Here is a 23,144-nt window from a genome sequence, read left to right on the forward strand (position 1 = left end):
GCGCCTCCTAGTGGCAGGAGCATATACCCATCAGTTAGGTGTCCCCCAATGAAGGCTACGAGAAGGAGATTTTACGGTGTGTACAAAAAAATCTCCTTTTTCCAACCAGTGTGCCTCCACCCTTTGCAAAAGTACAACTGCCAGCATGCACGGTGTGTCAGTACATGCTGGGAGTTGTAGTTTTGAAACAGCTGGAGGTTTGCCCCCCCCCCCCCCCCCCCCCATGTGAATGTGCAGGGTACATTCATACGGGCGGGTTTACAGTAATACAGTAAATTTCCTGCTTGAAGTTTGAGCTGCGGCATATTTTTTCCCGCAGCGCAAACTCCTAGCGGGAAACTCGCTGTAAACCCCGGCAGTGCGAATTTACCCTAGAAACACTACACTAACACATAATAAAGGGTAAAACACTACATGTACACCTCCTTACTGCGCCCCCCCCCCCCCCCCCCAAATAAAAATGAAAAACGTATTGTACGGCAGTGTTTCCAAAACGGAGCCTCCAGCTGTTGCAAAACAACTACTCCCAGCATTTCCAGCCACTGACTGTCCAGGCTTGCTGGGAGTTTAGCAACAGCTGGAGGCATCCTGTTAGGGGTATTCTACGCCATTGATTCCCAATGTCCACCCCTATGCAATCCCTAATTAAGTCCTCAAATGCGCATGGCGCTCTCTCACTTCGGAGCCCTGTCGTATTTCAAATTCTCTTTCCAAAAGCGCAATGGCGCTCCTTCTCTTCTGAGCATTGTAGTGCGCCAGCAGAGCACTTTAGTCCACACATGGGGTATTTTCATAATTTGTAACCATAAAAAAATGGGGTTACAAATTTTGGGGGTCATTTTCTCCTATTACCCCTTGTAAAAATGTAAAATTTAGGGAAAAACCAGCATTTAAGTGAAATTTTTATTTTTTTTCATTTACACATCCAACTTTAACAAAAAGTTGCAAACTGTGAGGCGTTAAGGCTCACTGTACCCCTTGTTGCGTTCCTTGAGGGGTGTAGTTCCCAAAATAGTATGCCATGTGTGTTTATTTATTTATTTTTTTTGCTGTTCTGGCACCATAGGGGCTTCCTAAATGCGACATGCCCCCCCAAAAACCATTTCAGCAAAATTTGTTTTCCAAAAGCCAAAATGTGACTCCAATCTCTAATGAGCATCGTAGTGCACCAGAAGTGCACTTGACGTCCACACATGGTGTATTTCCATACTCAGAAGAGATGAGGTTACAAATTTTGGGGGGCATTTTCTCCTATTACTCCTTGTAAAAATGTAACCCCTTAATGACCACGGACGTAAATGTACGTCCTGGTTTGGCGGTACTTTGCACACCAGGACGTACATTTACGTCCTGTGTATGACCACGAGCATCGGAGCGGTGCTCGTGTCATACACAGCAGGTTCCGGCTGCTATCAGCAGCCAATGACCCGCCGGTAATGGCTGAAATCCGCAATCGCGCAGATGTCCGCTATTAACCCCTCAGATGCCGTGATCAGTACAGATCACGGCATCTGCGGCAATGCACATGTTAAAATACATGATCGGATCACCCGCAGCGCTGCCGCGGCGATCCAATCCTCTGTAATGGCGGATGGAGTTCCCTTCACCTGTCTCCGTCCGTCTCCCGGCATCTCCTGCTCTGGTCTGAGATAGAGCAGACCAAAGCAGGAGATAGCCGGTAATACTGATTAGTGCTATGTCCTATGCATCAGCACTGAACAGTATTAGCAATTAAATGATTGCTATATATAGTCCCCTATGGGGACATAAAAAGTGTAAAAAAAAAAAAAAAAAAAAAGTTGAAAAATGTAAAAAGTAAAAAAAAGTAAGAAATCCCCTCCCCCAATAAAAATGAAAATTGTCCTTTTTTCCCATTTTACCACCAGCGTAAAGCGTACATTTTTTTTTATAAACGTATTTGGTATTGCCGCGTTCGTAAATGTTCAAACTATCAAAATATAATGTTAATAATCCAGTACGGTGAACGGCGTAAACGTAAAAAAAAGTCAAAAAATGCTGCTTTTTTTGTCAAATTTTATTGCCAAAAAATGAATAAAAAATTATATAAGTTTCATATGTGCAAATGTGATATCAATAAAAAGTACAGATGACAGTGCAAAAAATGAGTCCTCATACCGCCCGATATACGGAAAAATGAAAGTTATAGGTGGTCTAAATAGGGCGAATTTAGATTACTGATTTTGTACAAAAAGTTTTAGATTTTTTTCATTTAAATTTCCTCCCTAAAAAAATATTTTGGGTTCGCCGTACATTTTATGGTAAAATCAGAGGTTTCATTACAAAGTACAATTGGTCAAGCAAAAAAACAAGCCCTTATATGGGTCTGTAGATGGAAATATAGGTGTTATGGATTTTAGAAGGCGAGGAGGAAAAAACAAAAACGCAAAAATAAAATTGGCTTGATCCTTAAGGGGTTACAATTTGGGGGGAAAACCAGCATTTTAGTGGAAAATAAAAAATCATTAACACATCCAACTTTAACGAAAAGTCATCAAATAACTGTGGGGTGTTAAGGCTCACTGTACTCCTTGTTATGTTCCTTGAGGGGTGTAGTTTGCAAAATGGTATGCCATGTGTTTTTTTTTTTTGTTTTGTTTTTTTTGCTGTTCTGGCACCATAGGGGCTTCTTAAATGTGACATGCCCCCCAAAAACCATTTCAGAAAAACTCTCTCCAAAATCCCACTGTTGCTCCTTTCCTTCTGAGCCCACTAGTGCACCCGCCGAACACTTGATATGAACATATGAAATATTTCCTTACTCAAGAGAAATTGGGTTACACATATTAGGAAGATTTCTCTCCTTCTACTCCTTGTAAAAATTCAATAACTGGGTCTACAAGAACATGCCAGTGTAAAAAATGAAGATTTAGAATTTTCTCCTTCAATTTGCTGCTATTCCTGTGAAACACCTAAAGGGTTAACAAACCTTTTGAATGTCATTTTGAATACTTTGAGGGGTGCAGTTTTTATAATGGGGTAATTTATGGGGTATTTCTAATATTAAGGCCCTTCAAATCCACTTCAAAACTTAACTGGTTCCTGAAAAATTTTGATTTAGAAAATTTTGTGAAAAATTTGAAAATTGTTGCTGAACTTTGAAGCCCTCTGATGTCTTCCAAAAGTAAAAACATGTCAACTTCATGATGTATATGTGAATCAATATATAATTTATTTGGAATATTAATTTCTTTTAAGCAGAGAGCTTCAAAGTAAAAAAAATGCAAAATTTAAAATGTTTTCATAAAATTTTGGAATTTTTCACCAAAAAATGATGCAAGTATCGAATTTTTTTTTTACCACTAACATAAAGTAGAATATGTCACGAAAAAACAATCTCTGAATCAGAATGAAAGGTAAAAGCATCCCAGAGTTATTAATGCTTAAAATGACAGTGGTCAGATGTGCAAAAAATGGCCGGGTCCTACAGTGAAAATTTGGCTGGGACCTTAAGGGGTTAAGGACCAAGTGTTTTTCTGTTTTTTTGCACTTTAGTTTTTTCCTCCTTACCTTTTAAAAATCATAACCTTTTCAATTTTGCACCTAAAAAAACCCCATATGATGGGTTAATTTTTTTGTCCCCAATTAACAAAATTGAAGAAAAAATGCCATTTTGTAAATTTTGGGGGCTTCCGTTTCTACGCAGTGCAGTGACCAAAAATATGCTATTTTGTACTCAGGAATTTTTTTTTACATGTACGCCATTGACCGTGCGGTTTAATTAACGATATATATTTTTATAGTTTGGACATTTGCTCTCGTGCCAATACCACATGTTTATTTTTATTGTGTTTATAAATTTTTTTATATGGAATTTGGGAAAAGGGGGGTGATTTAAAGTTTTAATAAAGGGCTTAATGTGTGTTTCTTAAACTTTTTTTTTTTTTTTTACACTTTTAGTTCACTTAGGGAACTTTTAGGAGGAATCATTTGATTCCTCATATAAATCAATGTGGTTCCATAAAACCACTTTGATCTGTGTGCTCTGCACTCGATTGATAAAGCCTGATCCTGCCAGGCTTTATCATTCTCAGAGCAGGAGCCGCTGTGGAAGCGAGAGGTAAGCCCTCAGGCTACCTCAGCAGCACGATCGCAGGGGGGCGATCCACCCCACTGGACCACCAGGGATGGGATAAAGGACGCCGCTTTCGGCTTTGACAGCGGAAATCTAAAGGGTTAATAGCCGGCCGTGGCGATCGCCACATGTCTGCTATTAACGTTGGCCCCCAGCTACAGGAATCAGCTGGGGGCTGGCCGGTATGAAGCGCCCTCGAGTCGGGTGCCCGTGCCGTACCCCGTTATCGGCACATGGACGCCACATGTCTGCTATTAACGTTGGCCCCCAGCTACAGGAATCAGCTGGGGGCTGGCCGGTATGAAGCGCCCTTGAGTCGGGTGCCCGTGCCGTACCCCGTTATCGGCACATGGACGAGTATAGATTTCCATGGTTGTTAACTGGTTGCTGTCTCAGGACGAACTGGCTCGTCCTGAGACAGCAACAGTTGTATGGTGCAGGCTCCCGACTCGAGGCCGCTTCATGCCAGCCCCCAGCGGCATCTAAAGAGAAATTGAAACCATCCCTGGTGGTCCAGTGGGGTGGATCGCAGAGCACACAGATCAATGTAGTTCAATGAAACCACATTGATCTGTATGAGGAATCTAATAATTCCTCCTAAAAGTCCCCTGAGGAGGCTAAAAGTAACATGTGGTATCGCCACGTGCGTAGATGTCCAAACTATAAAAATATATCGTTAACCAAACTGCACGGTCAATGGCGTATGTGCAAAAAAAATTCAAAATTCCAAAATAGCTTATTTTTGGTCACATCGAAAAGTCTGATAAATACAAACATGGTACCGCTAAAAACTTCAGATCACGGTGCAAAAAATTAGCCCATATACTGCCCCGTATGCAGAAAAATAAAGTTATAGGGGTCAGAAGATGACAATTTTGAACTTATAAATTTTCCTGCATGTAGTTATGATTGTTTCCTGAGGTAAGACAAAACCCAACCTATGTAAGTAGGGTATCATTCTAATCGTATGGACCTACATAATTTTTACCTAAAAATGCATTGCGTAGAAATGGAAGCCCCCAAAAGTTACAAATAGCCTTTTTTTTCTTCAATTTCGTCGCTGTAGATTTTTGGGTAAAATGACTGATGTCATTACAAAGTAGAATTGGTGGTGCAAAAAATAAGCCATCATATGAATTTTAAGGTGCAAAATTGAAAGGGTTATGATTTTTAAAAGGGGAGGAGGAGAAACAAAAGTGGAAAAACGCTCAGTCCTTAAGTGGTTAAAGGGGTGCTTCAAAAACTTGGAACTGGAAAATATTTTCTCATATCAACTGGCACCAGAAAATAAAATAATTTTGTAAATTACTTCTATTAAAAGAACCCAATCCTTTCAGTACTTATCAGCTGCTATATACTACAGAGCAAATTCTTTTCTTTTTGAATTTCCTTTCTGTCTGACATGTTCTCTGATGACACCTCTCTCTCCATTTTAGGAATTGTCCAGAGTAGGAGTAAATCCCCATAGCAAACCTAACTTGCTCTGGACACTTCCTGACATGGACAGAGGTGTCAGCATAGAGCATGTTGTCAGACAAAAAGGAAATTCAAAAAGAAAATAACTTCCTCTGTAGTATACATCATCTAAAAAGTACTGGAAGGATTGGGATTTTTTTTTAATAGAAGTAATTGACAAATCTGTTTAACTTACTGGCACCAGTTGATTTAAAAGAAAAGAGAAAAATGTGTATACTGATTTAAAAGAAAATAGTTTTTCAGTGGAGTACCTCTCTTAAGGTCATAATGGGCTTGGTCCTAATGGGATTAAAGGGGTACTCTGCCGCACAGTGCTTGGAACTAAATGTTTGAAACGCTTAGTCGGGAGCTCGTGATGCCATAGCCCTGCTCCCTCATGTTGTCAAGCCCCGACCCCCTCAATACATGTCTATGGGAGTGATGGCTGTCACACCCTCTGCCATAGACATGCATTGAGGGGTCGGGGCTTGACAACATGAGGGAGCAGGGCTATGACTTCATGAGCTTCCGACTCTAAGCGTTTCGAACATTTTGTTCTAAATGCTGAGCGGCAGAGTACCCCTTTAATGAGACAGCCACCTTCATTTTTAAGAATAAAGAAAACACAATGGCACTCACCACTGTGGAAAGCTGTGTAGTTTATTCAAGCATCGGCAGGTTACAGCATCGGGGAGAGGGATGCCAAGAGAGCTATAGCTATTTCATGCGCTGGGCGCACTTCTTCAGGCCACTCCTCCACTGTTGTCAGTGCCGGTATAAATACACCTGCACATGACGTCAGTGGGCGTATGTAGGTAACCATGCACCGGTCTAATAACATCCTTATGTAAAATGCGTGCACAATAATAAAAAACATACAAAAATACAATGTATCCAGACTAATATAGTACATCCATTACATAAAAATGCTTAAATCCACCTTATCATTCATCCCGGCCGGGTCCTGCGCAGAATCCAGCCGGCCTCTTTCTGCAGAAGACACTTTCTCCTATCTCCCCCGGCAACGGAATGGATCCTCTCAAGACCAAAGAACTTTAGCACAGAGGTTTTCCCTCCATGCTCTTTATTAACATGCTCTATTAGCCTTGGGCATCCTTTTAATGTTTTGATAGATCTCATGTGTTCACGGAATGGAGTGTGCATAGGCCGTATAGTGCTTCCTATATAGAAGCGGCCACATACACACTCGACTGCGTAAACTACATGATCAGTGCGGCAGGTGATCAGTTCTTTGACTACCACCTCTTGTCCTCCAATTTTATAGTTCTTGCCTTTTTTTTTTTAGAAATGGACACCAGTTACAGCTACCACAACAATAATCACCCACTGGGGCCGTACTCCCCAGCCAGTCACTACCTTTGTTTTTATCCAATGTAAATCTACTTTTTGTGAGTTGCCTAGATTTTGTACTTTTCTAAAGGCTATAACTGGTTTCTCTTGTTACTTCTGCCAATAAAGGATCTCTCTGAAGGACAGACCAATTATCATTTATAGCTTTCCTGATAGTGTCCGACATCGGACTGAAATCAAACACAAAAGAAAATCGATCCGAACCGATATTCTCTTCCACAGAGCCCCCCCGTATCATACTGGGGATTTCTTCTAATTCTTTTCTTATTAGCACTTCCTTTTAGCAAAAGTTCGGTGTTTTTCTTTGCTGCTTTTTCAAATGCTGTATTAATAACTTCTTTTGGATAACCTCTTAATGCCAGGCGAGTGGCTAAATCTTTGGCTTGACTTACAAAGGTATCATCCGAGCTAGTCGGATAAAAACAAAGGTAGTGACTGGCTGGGGAGTAACTGGTGTCCATTTCTAAAAAAAAAAAAAGGCAAGAACTATTAAATTGGAGGACAAGAGGTGGTAGTCAAAGAACTAATCACCTGCCGCACTGATCATGTAGTTTACGCAGTCGAGTGTGTATGTGGCCGCTTCTATATAGGAAGCACTATACGGCCTATGCACACTCCATTCCGTGAACACATGAGATCTATCAAAACATTAAAAGGATGCCCAAGGCTAATAGAGCATGTTAATAAAGAGCATGGAGGGAAAACCTCTGTGCTAAAGTTCTTTGGTGTTGATAGGATACATTCCATTGCCGGGGGAGATAGGAGAAAGTGTCTTCTGCAGAAGGAGGCCGGCTGGATTCTGCGCGTGCGTGCGCAGGGCCCGGCCGGGATGAATGATAAGGTGGATTTAAGCATTTTTATATAATGGATGTACTATATTAGTCTGGATACATTGTATTTTTGTATGTTTTTAACCTTTTTTTATTATTGTGCACGCATTTCACATAAGGATGTTATTAGACCGGTGCATGGTTACCTACATACGCCCACTGACGTCATGTGCAGGTGTATTTATACCGGCACTGACGACAGTGGAGGAGTGGCCTGAAGAAGTGCGCCCAAATTACACAGCTTTCCACAGTAGTGTCATCGTGTTTTCTTTATTCTTATTGATTTGGACTGTTTTGTCTCTGATTGAGCGCCCCACTGAAGGATATTGAGCGTCTTCACTAAGTCTGAGCATTAGGAGACAGAGCAGCTGTGCAGGACGCTATTCCTATTGTACTGCACCTTCATTTTTGCATGTGTTTTTTTTAACCCTTTATTTTTGAGGACAAGAATCAATAGTCCAGGGCTCTAGATTTTCGTGAACATGAGACGGAAAAGGTCTATTCTGCCTGCCTGTAATGCTTACAACAATTAACGTTTGGCAGAGAGGATGCGTGTGTATTACAATCCATCATGCCTAATCCTTGGATTTCATTTTTTCTTAGAAAAATATGTTGACAAACTCTTTGGTGTTAATCGGGATCACATGTCCATGGCTCTGATGGCTGTTCTTCTTGTTAGTCATGTCAATGAAAGCCGACATCACAGTGAGTAAGCTTCTATCTCTTGCCTTGATTTGGGGGCTGCCATCTTGCCTGAGCTATTTTTAACAGCATTTAGAGATATGCTTTACTGCAAGCCCCATGGACATCGGCAACATTATACAGGAGCTGTCTCATTTATTTGAATTGTAAACATTACTGGGCATATTCTGTGACCTTTTCAAATGTCAATGTTTTCCCTGTCTACTGATGTCCCCTTTCCCTGTAAGGCTGTACAGGTCACTTTCCAGCAGCTGCCTCTATCACACACACAATGGGAAGTCTAACTTTAGTATTAGGATTAGTGGTGAGAATGAAAATTAAAACATTTCAACGCACCTCACTCCACCCCTGTTGTTGCCCAGAAACTGATAGTGTAACAAAAAGCCTGTTATCATTCCCATATGCTTGAGACTGGATTTATTGCTTTTCAAGGCGACCTATACCTTGAGTGAGTTGTTTTTTTATTATGCTGTAGTGTATTGTTATGGGGTTGCTCCCCGTATGCCTTAAGATTACGAGATGTACCGATGCTGGTCTTGTTACCTCCAGTTTGTTGAAAACTTTAATAAAACTTTAGTTTCAAAAAATAAAATTAAAACATTGCAGGATTATTTTATACTCTAGATAGTTAATTAAAAAACAAATCACCCAAAATTCTATAAAAAAAAAGTTAACATAAAAACTCAATTTAAGACGCATTCTTTTAAAAGTAGTTTTTGTTGTTGTTGTTGTTTTTTTTTGTTTGTTTTTTTTACAGGCCAACCACTGGCTTTTATAAGGGATGGTGTATTTCCTCAAAGGAAAAAAAATAGATCAAAGCTAAATATTTTTTAGTGTGTGTTAAAAATGAAGTCCCAAAAAGATAGCAGGGTTTCTGCCTGTCTAACATGTAGTAAAAATGCCACATGCTTGGCTTTTATACACTTTTACTGTTTTACATTTGATGCCACTTGACTCCATCCATGAAATTGTCTCTTTCGTATCTCACAGCGCCACCCCACACTACCTATAAAGAGAAGCGGAAATGGAAGCCTATGTATTGGAAAAAGCCATTGTTAGATGGTAGCAGCAGCGATGAAGATGACTCTTCCAAAGTAATAAGCTGTGGTAAGGCTATCTCTGGGATAAATATGCGTCACAAAGGTTACTGTACTACAGCAATACAGATAAATATAACTGCTTGTCAAGGCTGCTCAGTGTTCCCGTTTGAGTCTGATTCACTTTTTCTGTCTTTTAATGCACTTTACAGCACGTCTCCCAGAGACCAAGACAAAGGTTCCCATTCATGATGCTGTTGTGACTTCAGATGATGTTAGGTATTTCACAAACGAAACCGATGACATTTCCAACTTGGAAGCTAGTGTTCTTGAAAACCCTCAAGACATACAACTATGGATCAAGCTTACATATAGGTGCCTAAACCATAATGAAGGGTAGGTAGCTTTTCTAGTCTAAATATCTTTTGGTAATTTAATAGTAAGCTTGTCTATAATGGACGTTATGTTAACTAGTTCTAGACTGGGCCATTTTACCCTACTCATACCTATTTTTATTTTTTTAGATAAAGTATGAATGATTTTAATTATTTTTTGTTTATAACTGGGGTTGACATAGTCGCCTCAGTTACAAAGGGAATATAACCTCCTAATGTACACTGCAACATGTGTCATAGCCACTTTTTAAAAATATATACACTGATCAGGTAGACAGGGAATGGTTTCTGGCTCCTCTATGGGCAGCCTGTCTGTATCCTAGAGCCTGCTTCAGTCTACTTTAGCTGCAGGATCTCCTTATGGCTGCTGAATCTGCAATGTTTAGAAATGCCCTTGTGGACTAATCTGAAGACTATCCATATATTTTGGGTTATTTTGCAGTCCACAGTTTGTTTGTTTCAAACTTGCAAGGGAGGAGGATGCAAATTTATACCGCCGTTACACCCCATCTAAAAGAAAGCAAAATCTATCAACCTAGCACCTGTTACCCACTAGCCATATGGATGCCCAGTGTTCCTGCTTGCTCCCCTCTTTTTAGCGTACTGTCATAAGTTGACAGTGGCTAAAGGAGTGACCCTGCTAGTGGCCAACTGGAGTTGAAGAGGATGAATATGAGGTGAAAAAATTGGAATGAGTCTAGTGTAGCCCCACTAGTGTAGCCCCACTCTCTCTCCTTTATCTCACCTCCAGAGCCATGTTTTCTTACAAATGATCCAGTCATGTTCCATAAGCTCCTTTCTGTCCCTTGAGAGGAAGGCGGTTTGATCTCCTCCCTCAGCACTTGGGCTGGTCTTTTAAGTATTTTAAAGGGTAATTGACAGACTGTTCACCTGCTATGACTGTGCAGAGCAGTTACAAGCAGGCAGGCTATCACATCACTAGGATATGAATACATTACCATATTCATGACGGGCGGGCATTGTGGGGTATATCGAGAAAGCAGTAGAGCACGTCGATCCTGCTCCTCACAACCATTGTGCTCAGCAACGCAATAGGAATAAACCAGCAAATTGGTTTAAAGGGGGGGGGGGGGGGGGGCGCAGCCTGTCAATTTCCCTTTAACTCCTTAAGGACCGGGTCATTTTTGCTCTTTTGTTTTTTCCTCCTCACATTCTAAAATTATGCACCTACAGACCCATACGAGGGCTTGTTTTTTGCGCCACCAATTTTACTTGGTGATTACATCAATCATTTCACCACAAAATCTACGGTGAAACCATAAAAAAAAAATATCTTTTTGTAACACTTGGGGGCTTCTGATTCTGCGCAGTGCACTTTTCGGTAAAAATTACACCTTATCTTTATTCTGGAGGTCCATAAGGTTACAAGGATACCAATTTATATTTTCTTTACTAAAACAAATAACTACATGCACCAAAACTTGCATGTTTACAATTGTCATTTTCTGACCCCTATAACTTTTTATTTTTCCATATACAGGTATGTATGAGGGCTAATTTTTTGCACTGTGATCTGAAGTTTTTATTGGTTCCATGTTTATTTTGATGGGACTTTTTGATTCGCTTTTTATAAAAAAAAAAAAATTAGGGTATACAAAGTGACCAAAAGTATGCAATTTTGTACTTTGGTATTTTTTTTTTGTTTACGTAAACTCCATTGACCTAGTGGTTTAACGTTATATTTATATAGTTTGGACATTTGTGCATGCAGCGATACCACACTGTTTATTTATTTTTATTATATTTACTTATTTTTTATATTGAATTTGGGAAAAGGGGGGTTATTAAAACTTTTAATATGGAAAGGGTTAATGGGTGTATTTTTTTTTTCCTTCAACTTTTTTTTTTTTTTTTTTACACTTTATTAGTCCCCTTAGGAGACTTTTAGGAGGAATCGTTAGATTCATCATACAGATCAATGGAATTCCATAGAACTCCATTTATGTGTGTGCTCTGCCCTCGATTGATAAAGCCTGGTTCAGCCAGGCTCGATCAATCTCAGAGCCGCAGCAGATGGGGAAGCAGAGGTAAGCGATCACGCTGTGGGGGGGGGGGGGGGGGGGGGTTAGAACAACCCCACTGGACCACCAGGGACTGAATAAAGCTCCCTTTAGAAGTCGCTGTCAGCTTTGACAGCGGCGATCTAAAGGGTTAATAGCCGGCCACAGTGATTGCTGCATGTCGGCTATTAACGGCAGCCCCCAGCTACAAGAATCAGCTCGGGGCCAGCCGTTATGGCGTGGGTTCGAGTCTGGAGTCCGCGCCATACACCGGTTTCCGTCTCAGTACAAGCGGGATCGTTCTTAGACGACAACCGGTTAATCACGCTTTTCTGTGTGGAGTGCTTTTAGGCCCTTCACCTTTAGTTCTTTTCCTTTTGGCTTCTCCATGGGCTAACTGTTAAACCCTTCCTGTAGTTGAGTCTAAGGCTAGGTTCACACTACAGAATTTCCGCCTGCAATTCTGCTTTGAAATTCTGCTTACTAAAATGTATAGTGTAATGAATGGTTTTCTGTTCACAAATTCACACTTTGGAATTTGTGAATGGAAAATCTGCTTGGAAATTTCCGCCTGAAGAATGGCGTTGCTCATTCTTCAGGCGGAAATTCTCGCGGAACACATTGCAGTCTATTGGAGACTGCAGTATCTGCACGGTCCTAGCACCAACTGATTTCAGTCAGCGCTGGCCACACTCGGAATCTCCAGGCGGAAATTTTCTGCCCGGAGATTCCGCAGTGTGAACCTAGCCTAATTCATGTTGTGTAGTTTTCTCATCTGAGACCAGGTGGCCCAGTCATGGTACAAATCTAGGTCCCAGCTCTATTGTGGCCTACTAGGTCATGGTTTTCTAGTATAGCATTATACAAACCACCTCGGGAACACTTCCCAACCAACACTTCTTATAGTGAAATGCTGCTGTATTGCCATGTCTGATGCTTATAGGGAACCAGACAGCACAGTTGGGCTAGGTTCATACTAGGTTCTGAGCGAAAATCAGTTTTGCTATTCTGCTTGAAATTCTGATGCAGCAGAATCCCATTGCGGTCAATGGTATTCCACTGCACAGTGCACACTATGAAATTCTACCAGATGGACATTCTGTAGTCTTACTCAACTATATAAAAGCAGGGGCAGTGCCTACTAGGATTTTTAATAAAGTTTCTGACCTTTTTCTTTAGTCAGAGAATGCTTTCTAAGTGATCAAAGTACAGTGCACAGGGTATGCAAATAACTCCTTTGTAGATATCGGGGGAGGAGACTAAGTTGTAACTAGTTATGGCTCTCTGCATGTAATCTCGCCCTGCTGGTGTGAATGACAGTCAGAGGCGTCTACATCACATGCTGTCAGGACATCATGCTTACTGGTTTCCTTTCAAACACAGTCAAAAAAAGATGGCTCCCTGGCCTTCTCCTACCTGATTGATCCGCCTGAGGTTTTTGTTAGCATTGTGTCATTTGATCTAGAAAAACATATTCCAGTAATGAAAATAATTTACTCTTATCTGTTAGAAGTGTTTCATGAAGCCAGGATGTTACACTGTTAACAATTGTAGTGTTATCTGAAATTTGTGGAATTCATACAAAAGAAAATAACTAGTTAAAGGGGTACTCCAGTACCACAGTTTTATGGTTATCTAGCGTGTTTGTAGCGAGTTTAGCACTTTTGTAAATCACATGTTATACTTCTGTCCACAGCCTGTCTGTTTTTTACTGACCTCCTTTCTGTGACGGAACTTCAGTAGTTTTTCTGGTCGCTTTTGACCACACTCGTGGCCATGTTTGTTCACTTTTGTGGACAACACGTCTGTGCTGCAGGCGTTGCTGTTTTTTTTTCTCCTGAAATGGTTTTGCCCCTTTTACCCTCCCCCCCCGGAATTAAGAGTTCAGTTCTCTCCTTCCTTTTTCCTGACAGCAGGAGGATAGATGTCTCCTCCCGCTGTCAGCCAGCTCTGCGCCCGCGGCTCACAGTGTACTGAATACCCTTTTATTAGCACTGTGGCTGACAGGTAACCCCTTCACTGCCATGGGGACTGTGCGCCCGCAGGGGGAATCAAGGGAATCTACTATCATGATTCCCCCCGCGGGCGCAATGTCAGCTTCTCACCCCGTAGTCCCCACATCAGGGAATGAATGAATTGTCAGCCGCAGCACGATGTCCCCACATTGGGGAACTAATCATATGTGACCTGCGGGCACTGCTCTGACAATGGAACATAGGCCTGCGGCTCACAAATCAGTCATTCCCCAAGGTAGGGAGAATGTGCAGCGCTGCCGCTCATGGTTAACCCTTTCCCCAATGCGCTTTTGTGGGGAGAAGCAGAGCAGCACACCCGCGGGTCACATGTGATTAGTTCCCCCATGTGGGGACATCGCGCTGCGGCTGACAATTCATTCCCTGATGGGGGTACTGCGGGGTGAGAAGCTGAGTGTGCCAGCTGGAAGAATCATGATAGTGCTGCGCCTGACATGTTACTAATTCCCATGCCATGGGGACCTTGCGCCCGGGTGGGGAAACATGATAGCTGATTCCTCCCGCAGGCGCACAGTCCCCATGGCTGGGAAGGGGTTACATGTCAGCCGCAGTGCTGATACAGGGTATTCAGTACACTGTGAGGCGCAGGGCTGGCAGCGGGAGGAGACATCCATCCTCCCGCTGTCATCTTTTGTAAACACAGAGACGGCAAGGACAAATCTGATAGTTCACAGCCAAGCATGGTAAAAGATGCTAACTGGCCAACATCCTGGTCACAGACCCAAATGATTGGGCTGACAATGTGCTTACCTCACGACCAATGATAAGCACACATCTAGACCTGATAGAAAAAAAAGAGGCAAAGTATACTAATGAGCAGGGGAGGGAAAGGGCGTGGTAAAGGTCTATCCGTTCCGCCATCACGGAATCGTATCGGCGTAAAGAGAAGGTCCCACCTTTTCGAGTCACTGCGCATTCCACGTGTCCCGTTGGGGCTTCTTGAGCGCTACCCCATAGGGCTTCGGCCTTACAAATCTGCAAGGTGGCTACCGGGTCGTCCTTGCATACTTTCACCAAGTTCTACCAAGTGCACACTTTTGCGTTCACGGACGCCGGTTTGGGTCGCAATGTGTTGCAGGCGTCAGTGGCTCAGTATTCTGCCTGATTCTGTTTTGGGTATTTTTCCCACCCCGGGGACTGCTTTGGTACGTTCCACGGTCTCTGTGTTCCCCAATGGAGATGACCAAGTAAAGTAGATTCTTGTTTTTTAATGCTTACCCTAAAATCTTTCTTGGGGGATCCATTGGGGGACACAGCACCCACCCATTTGTTTGTGGTTATGGTTCGGTTTTCGGTCCGAGGGGTTGTTTTTCGGTTCCTTTTTTGTCTGGTTCCCTCGAACACCTGCTGGTTTTTCTTTTTTGTTCGGTCCTCTCCTACTGCTTTAGGACTAAACTAGCTCAGGGTCAGTAGGTGGGGTATATTCTGCCAGGAGGGGCTGACTTTCTTTTTGAATGCCTAGTGTCAGCCTCCTAGTGGCAGCTGTCTCTGTGTCCCCCAATGGATCCTCCAAGAAAGAGATTTTATGGTAAGCATAAAAAAATCGACTTTTTCAAGACTATAATTTTTCTTTTTAAGGGAAGGTTAGAATTTTATTAATTAAAAAAATGGAAATGGAAGGAGGATTACAATTTTGTTTTTTAAACTTTTTTTCTCACTGTGATCCCTGGTACAGTACACTATAGTACATATGTATATCAGTGTACTGCCATTTTACTGTTCTGCTGTTTCACACGGTCTATAGCAGATACAAGGAGGCATTCAGAAGTCCCTTGGCCACCATGGTAACTGATCAAGACCCCAAGATTACTATTGACCGCCGCATCTATGGGGTTACAGCAGGTGGCACTTGCTGGGCATGGAGCTTGACTGGGTCCTAAGCCTGTTGTATGCTTTAATGCCTTTAATGCAATATATTTACATAATATGGAGGTTAATGATCAAACAGGTTCATTGTTTTAGCAAGATGCAAAGATGTGATGCAACCCAGTGTTACATGTGTACAAAACAAGTTGTCAGTAGACTATTTTATCCTGTTCCTGAAAGCAGATGGTTAATCTTAATACAGTTATTGCATCCTTAGAAAGAAGCGCCCCCTGCTGTAGTCCAGCAGCACAGCTCTATTTAAGCTAATATGGTCAGCTGCAGTTTCCTATTTTGGAATGCCACATTAACGCACAACTGTCATGAGATTTTACCCGCTTAACCGAATACCAGTATGTGAAAGGTTTTACAATTGTAATGCTGCCATACTTTATAGCAGATTTGATCATCCTTAAAAATTTCTTTCATGTGGAGTAATCAACAGGTGGATAGGCGTGGCCAGGGGTTTCCAATGCCCCAAGGCTGCCACACCTGCCATCTTTACATTAGCGCACGGACCGCTCTGTGATTGACACACAGGTCCTCAGCACCTTATCTGATCTATGTGCCCACCGCAACGTGTGCTGTGGACCTGTGTGTCAATTATACTGCGGTCCTAGTGCTGAAGTAATGGAGATAAACATGGCGGTCCCTGGGCATTGTGAACCCCTGGCCACACCTATCTCATGATCAAAACTGCTGTAAAGCAACCAAAGGTACTGCTGCATTATAATTCTAGTAAACACCTTTTGTAAACTGGAATTTGATTTAAGTGTACCTGTCATCAACAAAAACATTTATATAATGTAGATAATTATTGGTTAAATAATGTGTATATTTATGGGTGAAAAAATTCCGTCCCTGCAGCTTTTACCTGTGAGGAGACCAAATACAGGAAGTGAGGGCAGGACAAGCAGGACTCTGTGCAGGCTCCTGGCTTGTCAATCATCCTCATGTATGAGCCTGTAGCATGTTACAGAGCCTCACTGCACAGAGCCCTGCTTGTCCACACTGCACAGAGCCCTGCTTGTCCACCCTCACTTCCTGTATTTGGACTTCACATAGAGACCCACAGGCAATAGCTGCAGGGACAAAAATATACATATTTTTTAACCATTGTATAATACAAATATACATATAATGGCATAATCTACGTTTATATGAAAAGTTTTAGTTGACAGGTACAGTACACTTTAAGGGGGTAACATCTCATGACAGTTCCTTTTAAGCAAGGATGAGTGTTGTAAACATATTTTCCAATTAGGGCAGTTTTCGAAAACTCCATGAATGGTCTGAGTCATTATGTGAACTTTTATTTTGACCTAATTTGCAGGACCTCATCTGAGTGTTTGGATTCAGCACTGAATGTATTATCTCGTGCGCTGGAGCATAACAGAGACAATCCAGAGATTTGGAGCCACTACCTCAAATTATTCTCCCAAAGAGGATGTCGAGAAGAAATCCAAGAAATGTGTGAAACTGCTGTACAGTATGCCCCTTCCTATCAGACTTGGTGGACAGTGAGTATTCATGTAATATTAGTGTGTGCATAGGTATATACACCCATCAGCCTTAAAGGAGAAATACAGCAGAAAACTTAACATCCCCTGTGCCCAGGCTGGAAAAAAAAAAAAACTTTACTCCCCTCCCTACATTCCCACGTTGCTTCGGTATTGGCATCCAGATCCGCCGGCGGCACAGCCCGTCTCCCTGCTTCTTAGGCTCGGAACGTCACACTGCAGTCAGCATATCGTCGGCCGCAGTGATGTTCCGCCTTGGCTGGTGATAGGCATGTAAGGAGCTCGGGCCCCGCCTTCTCCCTGCTGCCCGGGCTCTTTACATGACATGAGTGTGCTGAGCCTATTACCGGCCGAGGCAGGACATTGCTGAGGCTGGTGAAACGCTGACTGCAGTGTTCCAAGCCTAAGAAGTAGGGGATGCCGAGCAGCGCTGTAGAAACGGGATGCCGATATTGGCGCAACAGGGGAATGTAGGAAAGAGAGTTAGTTATTTTATTTTTTTTTCAGCCCCGGCACAGGGGGTGTTAAAGGTTTTCCCCCGCATTTCTTCTTTAAAATTAAAACCACTTACGGGTAACCTTAACAAGGCTGGTTTTGACACCTGTCAATGGGAGGGATATATTATTCAATAAGGAGAAGTTTGTGAAGTTGTTTGGATGCTGGGAAAACTATCAAAGGTAGGGATGTGAGGGACAAGGGCAAAATTGTGATAGACAACTGGGTCAAAGCGACTCCAAAACAGCTAGTCTTATGCGGCATTCCTGATATGCAGTAGTTAGGACTTGGCAATAAAGGTGAAATTAAGTGGTGAATCAGTGATGGGGTCATTGGTTTTTAAGGCTCATTGGTGCATTTGTGTCATGAAGGTTATCCTATTCTATCTGATCCTATAGGATCTACTGTAGCACAAATTACTGCTAATAGTTACTGCTGGCTATGGTAGATGGCTGTCAAAGCGCACAGTGTATTGCAAATAGTTGCATATGAGGTTGTATAGCCACAGACTGGTCTGAGTGCCCGTGCTGACCTGTTAATTTCCTTAAAGGGTAACACTCATCAAAACAAATTTTTGCTATTGCACTCATTATGGTAAATAAAACATATTTCTAATATACTTTGTTTAAAAAAATTTTTTTTTGTTTGTGCTTAAAAAAGGTGTGTCCAGCCTCATCCTATCATAGCTCATCTAACTGCCATATGCTGTTGGTTGGACCCCCCCCCCCCCCTCAGCACTCTAGGCTGCACTTCCTGTGTTTGGACTTCGGTCCAAAGTCTGTGTATAAGATGGGGAAAATGTGCTCTTGAGCTTTTTTTAAGCACATACAAAACATAGAAAACTTCATTAAACTTAATATATCAGAGTATATTAGAAATATTTTTTTACCATAAGGAGTGCAATAGCAAAATTTTGTTTTAATGAGTGCACATTTAAGTGTCTACAAGCAGCCTGTACAAGTAGATCACTGATAGTATTGTTCAGTGCTATGCCAATGCATAGCACTGAAAAGTACTAGCAATTGAATGATTGCTAATAGTCCTATTTGGGAAAAAAAACATGAAAAATAGATTATCTATTATACAAAATTATTAGAAAAATTATTAAAGAATATTTTATAAATAAGTTCCTCCCATGATAAAAATTGTAATCTGTAGCAAGATACTCATTGGAATTCGTTTTTTTATGGTCCCCTCGTTCACTTGGTGGTTACTTCTCTAAGACCTTTAAAGGACTACTTTGACTAGTTATAACACTATTCTCATAGGTTACTGATCCAGGATGTTTTGACTTTAAAGAAAAACTGTCATCCTGTCCACCCACACTAAACTAAATACACTGGGTTTGAGTGAACAGGATTCTAATGAGGGGTCACTTATTTATTTTGGTCCATTGGCTGCCTAGATATTTGGATACAATGTGTAGTACAAATAATGGGTCTACACTACCCAAATAATAACCCCACAGACTAGAAACTAGAGAAAAACTAGTGAATTATAGGGGTGTTGCTAAAATGAAACCTTTATTAAATTTCTTTAAAAATCACCAGTATGAAAATAGTGATACCTAGGAAAAGGCGTGTAGGGAATCATAGTATTAGGTACAATTCTATCCCTTATGGATACACGGGAATAATCAAATGTGGACGTAACCTATAGTAGTATTAGGTATATATATATATATATATATATATATATATATATATATATATATATATATATATATGACTCCTCCCTCATAATACTTCTTACATCACAATTAGTATTAAACACAACCAAAGGTATTAGCTTATGGTATGTCAATTGTTTCCAACTCGTTTCTATCCGTGTGCCAGTAGAGAAGCACAAGGATGTCCTCAGGGGAACCTGTTAATGCAGTAGTAGATGTATATAGCAAATAGTATATTATATAGAATGTGATGCAGATGGGCTTAAATTGCCCCAACATGGTTTTCATTTTATCCAGGGAAGTAATCAGCCCCTGTAAAGAAAAATAACCATAAGAAATAATTGACCTACCCCACTCCAGCTGACATGATAGGGGTGCTGATATTAGCATACTCACGGGTTTAACATGTTGAGACCCCTATATTAACCCTATCTCCTATGCGTTATCATGATAGGGGTCTCCACATGTTAAACCCGTGAGTATGCTAATATCAGCACCCCTATCATGTCAGGATAGAAACTCGTTGGGAACAATTGACATACCATAAGCTAATACCTTTGGTTGTGTTTAATACTAATTGTGATGTAAGAAGTATTATGAGGGAGGAGTCATATATATCCATAAGGGTTAGGTCCACATTTGATTATTCCCATGTATCCATAAGGGATAGAACTGGACCTAATACTATGATTCCCTACACACCTTTTCCTAGGTATCACTATTTTCATACTGGTGGTTTTTAAAGGAAATTAGTAAATGTTACATTTTAGCAACACCCCTATAATTGCTTAGATATTTGCCTGTAAAATTCCGGTATTTCATCCATGACTAGCGCATTGAAGGCATTTCATCCCTGACTAGCGCATTGACTGGCCGCCTCTGCCTCCCAGAGTGAACGTCCTAAGCCCGCCTCCACTATTAGCATATTCATTATCTTTAACTCCACGTCCTATTGATGTGGAGTCACAGGTCATATGAGCGCAGCGTTCTGTCTGCAGAGCGCATGTGCCAGAAGTTTTCAACGAGCTCTCACATCCTGATGATGTGAGAGATCTGCGTAAGGAGAGCGCTCTGCTGGGTGACCTGTGAATATGCTAATAATCAGGGTGGCTTAGGACATTCACTCCAGGAGACAGGCGGCCAGCCGGCGGGGGCAATGCCTTCATTGCGCTAGTCATGGATGAAATACTAGAACTTTACAGGCAAATATCTCGGCAGCCAGTGGAGCAACATAAGTGATCCCTCGTTAGAATTCTGTTCACCCACACTGTATGTTCAAGGTTTACATTTAAGTTCAAGGTTTACATCTGTTTGTTTTCCTTCATTTAATACTTTGTATTACTTGATATGGAAAATCCTGGTTAAGTACATGGGTTCTGTTTTCTGTAAAATAAGCGGAGTGGCTTCTAAAAAGCTGTTAATTGTGATGCTGTATTCTTGGATCCTCTTGAGATAATTGTATATATTGCCGAACAATAAAGTTTATTAAAAAAAATATATATATAAATCACCCTTTTCCCATTTTATATGAATGTAAACAATTCGGTAATGATACATGCAGAATTGTCCAGTTGAATGACGTAAATGTAAAAAAAAAAATACCAAATTCATGGTTTGCTGATTTTTGGTCACTTCATATACCATAAAAAAAATATACAACAAAAAATAAGCCACATACATTACAGTATACAAAAAACTGTAGGGGTCACAATTTCGCAGTGTTAAGTATACCTATCTTCTTACAAAAATATTTTTTTTGTAAAATAAAACAAAACCCATATAAATGTGGTATCGTAATCGTATGGACCTACAGAATATAAATAAAAATGAAGTGGACTGCATAGAAAGAACCCTTCCCCTTATTGTGAGATTTCCGCTGAACATTTTGTTACAAAATAAGTGATGTTATTACAAAGCACAATTGGGTCCTGTCCTCCTCTGCAAATCCTCTTCCTTTTTCTAGGGCCTGACACACAACAATCTGCCTCTTCCTTGTGCATGGACCCAATATGTCATATTGCCGCTTAGCTGCAAAAAGGGAGACAAGGTTTTATTGTTTTGGGTTTTATTTTGCGACAGACTGGGAATATTAAGATATACCGTATTTATCGGCGTATAACACGCACTTTTTAGGCTAAAATTTTTAGCCTAAAGTCTGTGTGCGTGTTATACGCCGATACCCCCCCCCCCCCCCCCAGGAAAGGCAGGGGGAGAGAGGCCGTCGCTGCCCGCTTCTCTCCCCCTGCCTTTCCTGGGGTCTAGAGCGCTGCTGTCGGCCCTTTTCACCCCCTGGTTATCGGCGCCGCTGCCCGTTCTGTCCCCCTGACTATCGGTGCCGGCGCCGATAGCCAGGGGGAGAGAAGCGGCGCCGACAGCCAGGGGGAGAGAAGGGGCAGCGGCACCCATTGCCGGCGCCGCTGCCCCGTTGCCCCGTTGCCTCCCCCTATCCCCGGTGGCATAATTACCTGAGTCGGGTCCGCGCTGCTCCGCTGCTCCAGGCCTCCGTCGTTGCTATGCGCTGAACGGCGCGGCGCATGACGTCAGAGCGCCGCGCCGTGCACAGCAACGACGCTGGGGACGCACGACGGAGGCCTGGAGCAGCGCGGACCCGACTCAGGTAATTATGCCACCGGGGATGGGGGGAGGCAACGGGGCAGCCGCGCCGGCAATGGGTGCCGCTGCCCCTTCTCTCCCCCTGGCTGTCGGCGATAACCAGGGGGTGAAAAGGGCCGACAGCAGCGCTCTAGACCCCAGGAAAGGCAGGGGGAGAGAAGCGGGCAGCGACGGCCTCTCTCCCCCTGCCTTTCCTGGGGATGTATCGGGGTATACACGCGCACACACGCACCCTCATTTTATCATGGATATTTGGGTAAAAAACTTTTTTTTACCCAAATATCCTTGGTAAAATGAGGGTGCGTGTTATAGGCCGGTGCGTGGTATACCCCGATAAATAGGGTATTTCTTCTTTTAAACCCTGTTATATGCAGTTTCTTTAGGACTGTTTTTAGGTTTTAGCCTCCCTCTAAAATACTTGTGACTAATGCATATAATTTTCTCTCTACAGTTCCTTACTTTGGAGACTTCCTTTGAAGGGAAGGACCAAGTGTGTAGTCGATTATTGCAGTACCTGGTGCAACAGGTAGAGGCAGGAAAGAAATGTGACCTACTTTCACTGCAGTGTCTCGAAGTCTTATTGTACCGTGTACATGTGAACCTGCTCTCTGGAAGACTGCAGAATGCTCTTGCTATTTTACAAGTGAGCTGGATTTCTTTTGAACAAGTAACATGTTTCATTTCTTAGCACACGTCTAATGACCAGTGCAAACTGGATAATGGGGGTATAGACATATATATATATATATATATATATATATATATATATATATATATATATATATATATATAATAAATACAGGACATAATATGGGAGCAAAAGTGCCTGTATATTGCTAGTCTGAAATTTGGTTTTATAGAGGGTTTTCTCAGACGTTTCTCAACTTTATCACCTATCCTCAGGATCAGTTAAGTCATATTAGGAATAGAGCAGACATATGCACTTCTCTGTTATATCTTGCAATCAAAACCCTAATTGCTAATCCATAGGATAAGGCTTAAATGGGCACTGTCAGATACAAAAAAGTTTGATATGTTGTAAAGCAT

General features: G+C 41.8%; 1 protein-coding gene across 3 annotated transcripts in view; it reads left to right on the plus strand.

The window, feature by feature from the left end:
* Nucleotides 1–23,144, plus strand: part of ZFC3H1 (zinc finger C3H1-type containing) — a 101,533-nt gene that overhangs the window by 55,320 nt on the left and 23,069 nt on the right. For all 3 annotated transcript variants that reach the window (XM_056574115.1, XM_056574116.1, XM_056574117.1), the window contains 5 exons: nt 8,353–8,454; nt 9,442–9,558; nt 9,701–9,884; nt 17,134–17,320; nt 22,549–22,740. In XM_056574115.1, the coding sequence (XP_056430090.1) occupies nt 8,353–8,454; nt 9,442–9,558; nt 9,701–9,884; nt 17,134–17,320; nt 22,549–22,740 (782 nt within the window). The remainder of the gene's footprint in view (nt 1–8,352; nt 8,455–9,441; nt 9,559–9,700; nt 9,885–17,133; nt 17,321–22,548; nt 22,741–23,144) is intronic.

Source organism: Hyla sarda, chromosome 4 (assembly GCF_029499605.1).
Source record: "Hyla sarda isolate aHylSar1 chromosome 4, aHylSar1.hap1, whole genome shotgun sequence".
Lineage (NCBI taxonomy): Eukaryota > Metazoa > Chordata > Amphibia > Anura > Hylidae > Hyla > Hyla sarda.